Source organism: Megalobrama amblycephala, linkage group LG11 (genome assembly GCF_018812025.1).
Source record: "Megalobrama amblycephala isolate DHTTF-2021 linkage group LG11, ASM1881202v1, whole genome shotgun sequence".
Classification (NCBI taxonomy): domain Eukaryota; kingdom Metazoa; phylum Chordata; class Actinopteri; order Cypriniformes; family Xenocyprididae; genus Megalobrama; species Megalobrama amblycephala.
The window spans coordinates 40114413-40124561 of record NC_063054.1 but is presented as its reverse complement, the minus strand read 5'-3'; the positions used below and the strand labels follow the sequence as shown (position 1 = coordinate 40124561).

Below are 10149 nucleotides of genomic sequence, written 5' to 3'. Positions count from 1 at the left end.
ATAGTTGTTATTTTAGAACATCAGGTTAAACTAAATGAAAAGGAGAAATGTTGCTTTGGCAACTATAGCTGAAATATTTTATTTATTTATTTATTTTAGTTGATGTTGGTTTTATTTTAAGTAACAAAAATGTTTTTTATTTAACTATAATTTTAACCTTTTAGTTAACTATAATAACCTTGGTCCACATTTGACATTTGACTACTAAATACTAAAATATGCACAAAAAGCAACCAAAACTAAAGTTCACATAAATGTAATATTGACTCTTACTCACTGAATTGTATTAAGTAAACAGTAAATATAGGTTACATGTGACTATTTTAATAAATTGCATGCATCATTCAATATGTAAATATAAATAAATATATCATAGGCTAGTAAGCTATATACGTTAGGCCAGGGGCCAGTTGCATAAACTTAGTCACTATATTAAGACTGTCTGTGTCTTAAGATCTAGTTTGACTAACTTCGTTAGCCAAGGGGTAATCAATGTTATTTTTCCAATTACACCAATCTACCTATATATATATATATATATTTTTTTTTTTTTTTTTTTTTTTTTTGTAAACATACAGGTATGCAGTAGAATATAATGTATGTGGATGGTGTCATATATCTTAGAATATTATTATTTTTTCCCCCGCCTCGATTTATCTAGTACTGGTCCAGTTTGTTTGCTATGGAGTGATCGGCCATTAAACTAGATTTAAACTACATTTCCCATAATCCATGTGGTGCAACGGAAGTGGCGTAGAATATAGTGGCTCCTGGATTTAAACTGAAATGGGCTCTGGCCCCATGAAAAGAGGATTTTAGACATATAATCGAACTTTTATGATCTATTTATGACAGGATATTCGTTTGTAAAGTTTCTCTGAAATAATAACCGGTCGCTTCAGTGTTTCGCGCGCGCGCGTTATTGTTATCAGTTGTTTGTTTGCTAAAGCTGAAAGACCTTCAGAATCCGGTGACATTATGCGATCCGTTTACCTGTCGCTGTAACCTCACCTGTCATCATTCCCGCTGGATTAAAGTGCCTTCATAAAGCAGACAGACAGGTTTTATGCTCGTGTTTAATTCGAGAAGCCGGTTATCAGGCGCTCAGGATGAACTGGGACCATCAGTTGAGCTCCATCATCTCCGAGGCCGACGGAAGTGTCGCAAAAATGAGAGTAAGAGAGTGTATTTCATCACTAATAATCTTGAATTTGAATTTTTCTTAAATGTATGTCAGTTTATTATGTTGCAGACACTGGCCGCTAGAGTGCGCTCTTTACATGTCTGCTAGATAAATTTAAAGAGACAGTTTACTCAAAATTAAAATGCTGTCATTATTTACTCATCATTATGTTATTCTGAACATCTATGACTTATTTTCTTATGTAAAATACTGCTTTACTTTACCTCAGTTAATAATATTGTGTCTTACAAGGAACGTCTAACTACATATGGAAGATCTCCCAGAGGAGCCGAAGGTAAACTCACTTTTAAATGATTATTGAGTCAATTAATAGACAGATCGAGAATATTCTGTGTAATTCTTTTCAATTTCCATAGTCATGGAAAACCTGGAAATAAAAATGGAATTTTAAAAATAATCATTTTTGGCCTGAAGGAGTCATGGAAATGAGTAAAAGTTTTATTGTCAAAATATTAAAATACTAAATTTGCTATTTGGGAGCAATGTTAGTTTAGTTTTATTTATATATACTATTATTGTCTTTATTTTATATTTTCAGTTTTCAGTTTCATTTTGTGCTTTTGCCATATTTATTTATTTATTTTTTCATTATTTAGGTATAATTTATTTTTTATTTCAGTTTTGGATTTAGTTCAGTTTTAGTTTTTATTTATTTTATTCAATTTAATAATTTTAGTGCCTCATTTTTAAATTTTTGTTTAGTTGAAGTTTTTCATCTAGTATTTATATTAGATTTTTTAAGTTTTAATAGTTTTAGTTAAAGATAATAACCCTGTTTGGGAGTTAAATATCCATAAAATAATAATAATTAAAAAAATTCTTATCTAGTAATTTTGACAGACTGGGAAAAAATTATGGAAATTCATTGATCAGAGGGGGTAAGACCGAGGACCATGGACCAAATAAACCAAATAAAATGAATAAATAATTCAAAGCAGACTAACAAACATAAATACAAAGCGGAAAAAGTGTGTTTTATAATAGTGAATTTATTTTATTGATATTTTATTACAGTAGTGACCAAAAGTGATGTCTGGTCTAGGAAAATTGACATCTTCACCCTTTATTCAAATATTATTATTTTTTTTTTAAAAAGATTTTGCAAGTATATTGCTTAGTAGTCAATTGTTTTATTTGTGAGAACAGAATAAACATGCCATAAATTCCATAACAAAGTTTATTTTGTTCTTACCTCATACTTAAAATATTAAGAAAATATCTTGATGGTTTCATCAAAGGGTCATTAAAAACAAATATCCCCTCCAGACATCAATTTTGGCCACTACTGTACATGTTTTTCTGATTTCATGTGTTTCTGTCTGTAGACGTGTTTCCGGTCAGAGATGTCACAGCCGGCGTTGATCTGAAGCCCACTTCCTCTCTCAGTCCTGCGGTTCAGTGGTCAGATCTGACCGCCATCCAGACACAGTTACAGCAACAGAGTCAGGTCAGACTAACACCTGCTCTAGTCACATGATATTAACGTCTGACGTCTGATCCGATCACACGTGGAGAGTTGAGTTCATCTGCTATTAATATGTGTTTGGATCACATGATGTATTGGATCATTTATCTGTATTTAGTGCTGTCCGCTTGAAATCAGATCACCTGAGATGGACGTTACCGGTTGTAAACTGAGGCACAATATATGTGTTTATCATTTTGTTTTGGAGATTATTAAAAGGATAGTTCACCCAAAAATGAAAATTTGATGTTTATCTGCTTACCCCCAGGGCATCCAAGATGTAGGTGACTTTGTTTCTTCAGTAGAACACAAATGATGATTTTTAACTGCAACTGCTGCCGTCTGTCAGTGGTATAATGCAAGTCAGCGGGAACTTGGACTATAAGAGTAAATAAAACACGACAGACAAGTCCAAATTAAACCCTGCAGCTTGTGACGACACACTGATGTCTTAAGACACGAAACGATCGGTTTGTGTGAGAAACCGAACAGTATTTATATCATTTTTTACCTCTAATACACCACTATGTCCAACGGCATTCATCACTCGATTCGTGAGGTCTGATCGCGCTCTGACAGCGGCAGTGATGTCTCGCGCATGTACTTCAATGAGAGCGAGACATCACTGCCGTTGTCAGAGCGCGATCAGACCAAACGAATCGAGTGATGAATGCCGTTGGACAATTTTCATTTTTGGGTGAACTATCCCTTTAAGGCAAGATACATCAGGTGAATAGGGTAAACATTTTAACATTTTAACATATTATCACCATACTGTTCAATTACAGTACATTAAAACAATTGTTTTGTATTACAAGTTTTCTAAAATGTTGTTTAAATATGCAAATGAGGCATTAAGTAATTAAATATGCAGAATTTGTATACATTTCCAGAACAGAAATAAGAACATTGGATAAAGCCAGGTTTAAAACTTTTTGTTTCATTTTGTTGATATATTAGAGTTTTTCAGAAAATAGTCAAGAGGCAGAAAAAAAAGGTTTTCACCATGGGTTTAGGAATAAAATGTTAAATATATATCAGGCAAATCATATATGAACAAACCCTTCGGTAAAAACCTTCAAAATATAAATATGAATAAAACTGTAAAGTTTGGTGTGTTGTAAATTAAAAAAGTCTACAGATGCAAATAGATAGAGAGCATATAAAGTCTTTGAAGTCTAATGTATGAAAAAACAATGGTTTTGACTGAAGCGTCTTGCCTTAATATAATAAACTGAAGTGTATCATTCTCAAATAACAAATAAGTTTTGTATGTTATTTTGCCACAGGCCATTGAGAGTTTAACACAGAATCTTCGATTACTGGAAAAAGAACGAAATGCTCAGCATAGACAAATACAAACATTACAAGGTGATCTTCCATCTTAATGTGTTTCAAGATTTTAAAGGGGTCATGACATGAGAAATCAAATTAGAGTTATACATCATCGCACCATAGGCCCCGCCCACTGGCGTTTAGTCACTTAACAGCTGACGCTTGCCTACGCTGGATGTGAGCGTTGCGTCAAAAACAAAAAAATCGAACCCATTATAATCAATGATGCTGTCTACACTGGATACAGTATACAGATGCGTGTTCAGTTTCTGAACGCACTTGAGTCTGTTGTGCAAAACACTTTATTATCATTATAAGTGAACCTCAAGGAATATTAAAAAATCCATGTCATGACCCCTTTAATGAACACTTCTTTTCAATAAGATTATAAATAGAATATGCCAAGGACAAAATCTGCTCTGATTGAGATGATATTAATTCTAGAGCCGGTCTCTTCCAGAGGAGCAGAAGAGACTTCAGGATAAACTGGAGGAGAGAGAGCGGGATGCGGAGCGGAGATCGTTGAGCCCTGGACCGGATCGACGGATAGAGCAGTGGAAGAGAGAGATGGATCGAGAGCTGAGCAGCCTGAGAGCTCAGATCAACCGAGCCACGACTCTAGGAAACCAGGAAGAAAGGTCTGGAATGAGTGGAAAATAAATAAACCCGGTCTAAAGTTTGGAATAATTATGATTTTTGTAATGTTTTTGAAAGAAGTCTCTTATGCTCACCAAGAATACATTGAACAACAGTAATATTGTGAAGTATTATTACAGTTTCAAATAACTGTTTTCACATTTTGTAATTTATCAAAGCTGAATTTTCAGCATCATTAATCCAGTCTTCAGTGTCACATGATCATTCAGAAATCATTCTAATATGATGATTTAGTGCTCAATTATTATTAATTATTAATGGTGCTCAAGTATTAATTATGGTTCGTGTTATTATCAATGTTGAAAACGGTTTTTCTGCTTAATATTTTTGTGGAAACCGTGATTCAAAAGATTCAAAAGAACAGCATTTATTCAAAATAGAAATCTTTTGTAACATTATAATTGTTGCATTAAATCAATTTAATGCATCCTTTGCTGTTAATAGAAACAAAATAAAATAAAATGCTGAAATAAAATAAAATAAAAATATTAGTTGAACTTAAGCTAAATCAAAATTAGAAAAGTTGTCTTGGCAATAAACTGAAATAAGATTAAGTTTAAATTTTAAGCACTAAAATTATTAACTGGAAATAATAAAAAAAACAAAAACTAAAAATTAACTAAAACTGGAATAAATAAATGGCAATACTCAAAACTAATAAAATTACAAAAGAAATGACTAAAAATTATACTGACATAACTAAAAGCTAATTTAAAATTATTTTTAAAATTATAATAAATCTAATGTAATAACTAAAAACACTGCACTGAAGACTGAAGAAAATTCAGCGTTGCATCACAGAAATAAATTACATTTTAAAATATATCAAAATAGAAAACATTTTTTTAAATTGTAAAAATATTTCAAAATATTAATGTTTTACTTTATTTTTGATCAGATAAATGCAGCCTTGGTGAGCAGAAGAGACTCGCATTTAAAAAACTGGAATTATTCCAAACTTTTCACCATCAGTGTATATTATAAAAAAGCGTTGCAAATATATTGTAAATATTCACTCTGTCGCTCAACCCTGTCATGCACAATAAGATCTGGAATGCGTAAAAGTAAATGGGGTCAGTTTGATTTCATCTTGACTTTAAACTAAGTATGCTAGTAATCCATTGTGAGCATAGACAGCTTGTACATGTACAGAGTACAGACATTGATTGTTTGTAAACAGTTTCAGCTCTAAACTCCGCAGAGAAGAACTGGAGCAGCTCAGGAGAGAGGTGGACATTCTCAAAAACAAACTGAGTAGGTCATATACTAGTTACTTTTCATATACCTGCATAGAGCATGTTTGAATCTATAGATGCATGAACTGACTGTTCCACCTGTGCATATCAGATATACACTATAATGTTACATGCATAAATCAAACTCTTTCAGTATATGCGTGTCCTGTTATTACAGTCAGGGCTTTCTGCCAGTGCAAATGCACTTTGTGTTAAAATAAACACCTCCTCTGTCACGTAAATAAACATCACGCTCAGATACGGGCTGTGTTTGTGTTGGCTTCACATTCATAACGACTTCAATATTGATAGACATTCTGACTCTGGCCATTTTGGCTACATTTATACCATGTTCATGAATGTTGAAAAAGCAAACTGGTTTGTGTTTCTGTAGTGCGGCAGGAGGAAGATACGTTCCAGCTCCAGTCAGAGGCCAGAGAAACAAGGAGACAGTATGAACGCAGCTCTAAGGTAAGTGAAACATACACACATAGGGTATGTATACTACCATTCAAACGTTTGGGGTCAGTAAGATTTTTTTTTTTTTTTTTAATTTTCAAAGAAATTAATACTTTTATTCAGCAAGGATGCATGAAATTACTCCAAAATGGCAGTAAAGACATGCATAATGTTACAAAAGATTCAAATAAATGCTATTCTTTTGAACATATGTTTCATCAAAAGAATCCTGGGAAAAAAGTATCACATGATTACCACAAAAATATGAAGCAGCACAACTGTTTTCAACATTGATAATATTCATAAATGTTTCTTGAGCAGCAAATCATCATATTAGAATGATTTCTGAAGGATCATGTGACACTGAAGACTGGAGTAATGATACTGAAAATTCAGCTTTGATCACAGAAATAAATTATATTTTACAATATTTTCAAATAGAAATCAGTTATTTTAAATTGTAATAATATTTCACAATATTACTGTTTTTGTTGTATTTTTTTCTCAAATAAACGCAGCCTTGGTGAGCTTCTTTCAAAACCTTTCAAAATTGTTCCGGCCCTAAACTTCTGAACATTAGTGTACATATTTTTATCTTTTGCATTTTCTGATATCTTAAAATGTTTTTTTTTTTTTTTTTTTTTTTTTTTTTTCTGAAGTTAGTCAAAATTTGTATTGAATTAAACAAGTTGCTGCTACTGTACCTTTAATATGCATTTAAAATGACTTCTGTATGTAAATGTCCTCTGTTATGATATGCAGTATATAATATGCAATATCAATTTGCATAAGGCTTCATGTTGTGAATGAGATGTTTTTGCTGTGTAGTTGCATGTTCTTTGTGCTGTTTTTGGTTCAGTTCACACATTTCAGTGCTCATGTGATGTTTGTTTTCTGCAGACATTAGAGAGTTTTACAGATTCGTACCGTGCACACAGTTTTGAACTAGCTCGGATTGTGTCGCAATACCAGCACACTCAACAGGAAGTACGTGACCTCAGGTGAGTGCATCCTACAAAACAGCTAGAGCAGTGGTTCTCAACCAGGGGCCTCAAGATGACTTTAAAATGAAACAAAACAAGCATTAAAATGAGATGAAACAACTAAAATTCAAGATATTTCACCCTCTTGAAGCTAGGGTAGGCAATGTTTTTCATATACTGGTTGAACCTCTTTTCACATCCTCATAGCACTCAATAATAGAAGTGGTCTAAATATTAAAAAGTGTAAATATATCTTCTGTGGAAGTCTCAAGGACCAAAAAATGTTCGTCTAATCATTGCACTTGGTCCAAAGGCTCCATTGAATGCGATTCGATTATAGCACTTAAACATGGGAAAAGTCCGATTTTTCATGATATGACCATCTTTTGATCTTGACAATGCATTGGTAAATGTTGAGATTAACATTAACTAAGATTATTAAATGCTGTAGAAGTATTGTTCATTCTTAGTTCATGTTAAATAATGTACTTAACTAATGGTAACAAGTGAAACCTTACTGTAAAGTGTTACCGATTAGTTTATTTTAGTACTTCGACTTAAACTAAACACAATTGAGAAATGTTGTAATTAGATAAAATGAAATGAGTGAAATTAAAGGTGTGTTTTTAATATTTTATTTCAGTTAACATTTATCTTATTGTTTTAGTTGTATCTAATGATAATAAGCCTGATGAGAGGAGGGCACGTTATATTCTCTGTGTGATTCAGAGTCACGGTGTCTGAGCTGAAGGACGAGGTGAGAGGTCTGGTCCTGAGAGACGCCCTCCCCACACCTGCACAGGTACCACAGAAACCAGGTGAGATGCACTAATTAAAGGGTCTTATACTGTTTTTCTTTGAAGGCCACTTGTAATGTTAGGTTTTTGTTTTGTTTTTTTGTGCCAAAAACCATCATTTAGTCTCTCTCTGACATTTGGAATCAAATCTATTTTTGCCTGCTGCTCCTTAAAGATTTCTGTGCAGTTTCCCTCTTTTTATGCGGTGTCCTTTCATCCTTCTCTTGCACCTGTGTAGTACCAGTGGTAACCTTGAAGACGAGGCCAGAGAGAAGGGTGTCATCAGGGTCGGAGGATGATTTCAGTCCCACCCCCAGTCTGGCTGAGATCAGCTCAGACGAATTGGATGCATCCTGGCTGGAAGAACCAGGTGACACATGGACACATAACCGCGCCAGACACTGACACAAGCGATACACGTGCACTGAAGGGTGAATCCTTTAGTACCCTTTTTCATTGTTTTCTTAAAGGATTAGTTCAGAATTAAAATTTCCTGATAATTTACTCACCCCCATGTCATCCAAGATGCTTGTCTTTCTTTCTTCAGTCGAAACGAAAATTTGTTTTTGAGGAAAACATTCCAGGATTTTTCTCCATATAGTGGACTTCACTGGAGTTCAATGGGTTGAAGGTCCAAATGTCAGTTTCAGTGCAGCTTCAAAGAGCTCTACATGATCCCAGACGAGGAATAAGAGTCTTATCTAGTGAAACGATTGGTCATTTTCTAAAAAAAATAAAAATGATATACTTTTTAACCACAAATGCTTGTCTTGCGCATTACGTAATCGCATTGGATTCATGTGTGACGTGTATATATAATACTTTTATTTTAAAATTATTTAATTACTTTATTTTACATTTTTACAATTTAATTCACTATTAGTTTTCATTAAACTTGCGAACCCCGTTTGGGGAAACCCAGGTTTACACTAACAATTACCCTTTTTTCTAATTGATTTTAGAGCTACAAACCAGAAGGAGGCGCCGACGTGTTCGTCTAAATTCAGACCTCTCAGGAGGTGACATCAGTGATGCTGGAAGTGGGCTTGAGAGCAACCTTGATGATGCTGAAGGGTTGGACAGAATTTCAGACAGTCCTCCAGATCTCAGTCTCAGTGACCTCTGACCTTAAAGGCCGATAAACCATCGTGCTGCTATTAGAGGAAATGGAAACCTTGTTTTTAAGTGTTGACTAGGTAGGCTTAAGAGTGTAACGGACAGTTTACTTCTGTCATGAAGGCCTGGACTGATCTATTTCTAATATAATGGATCTACGTTGAGGTCAAATTAAGTCCATGGTGCACACTGAGTTTTTGTAGTATTCAATAAGACTGACACACATTAGATACAGAGAGTCTTTATAGGCTTTGTAAGTATTGCATTGACATGCTATATTTGGAACCGCATAATTGCATACTACTCTTACTAATTTTATCTTTCTATGGCAGAAATAGTAAGATTAGTATGCGGTTCTGAATTCAGCCATACAGTATTCCAGAAACTGAGGAATTAGTTAACAACAAAACATGCAAAACGGCTTTTGAAATGATGCAGAAAAGGGGTTTTGAACATGAACATGCAACACAAAACACCCAAACAGTCAGAGAGTTCGATTTATGCTTGTGTACGTTTCAACATTTGCAGTCAGTATTTGAAGCATGTTTACTTCATGTTTATTTCTCTTTAGAACAACATGCATTGATGAATTGCTCACAGTAAGACCAGAAACCTCTTTCACATTGACTTCAAATTGTGAAAAAAACCCCAACACTTTTGAAATAAATCTGAATATTTATATTGTACTTGTGTTTTTAGTGTTGTGAGACAACTTTCAAAAAGTAACAATTTAGTGTGTATTTTAAAGACTTTTATTAATTAAAAAAAAGAACAATGTGTAATATAAGAAATGCACTCTCACAAGTTATTACATGAAGGAAACAATATCATACATCCATCAGCCAACAAACCACAAGAAGGAAAATACTGTATTTTTCACTTTAAAAAATGGGTGTTA

The 10149-nt window shown here is 33.6% G+C and overlaps 1 protein-coding gene across 1 annotated transcript; it reads left to right on the top strand.

Moving 5' to 3' along the window:
* Window positions 1-756: 756 nt before the first annotated feature.
* On the top strand, window positions 757-9937 carry LOC125278688 (BICD family-like cargo adapter 2). Its single transcript, XM_048208013.1, has 11 exons — window positions 757-1175; window positions 1436-1478; window positions 2530-2651; window positions 3959-4040; window positions 4465-4642; window positions 5842-5915; window positions 6291-6367; window positions 7256-7356; window positions 8068-8156; window positions 8374-8505; window positions 9098-9937. Exons 1-11 carry the CDS (start codon window positions 1110-1112, stop codon window positions 9259-9261), a joined length of 1128 nt encoding a protein of 375 aa, XP_048063970.1. The 5' UTR covers window positions 757-1109; the 3' UTR covers window positions 9262-9937.
* Window positions 9938-10149: the final 212 nt, after the last annotated feature.

What these genes read in the sequence shown, in the direction of transcription:
- LOC125278688 (XM_048208013.1), top strand. Translation starts at nt 1,110, where the DNA reads ATGAACTGGGACCATCAGTTGAGCTCCATCATCTCCGAGGCCGACGGA. An exon ending in GAAGTGTCGCAAAAATGAGA is followed by an intron (nt 1,176 to 1,435) that starts GTAAGAGAGTGT and finishes GTGTCTTACAAG; the next exon opens with GAACGTCTAACTACATATGG. An exon ending in AGTATGAACGCAGCTCTAAG is followed by an intron (nt 6,368 to 7,255) that starts GTAAGTGAAACA and finishes TGTTTTCTGCAG; the next exon opens with ACATTAGAGAGTTTTACAGA.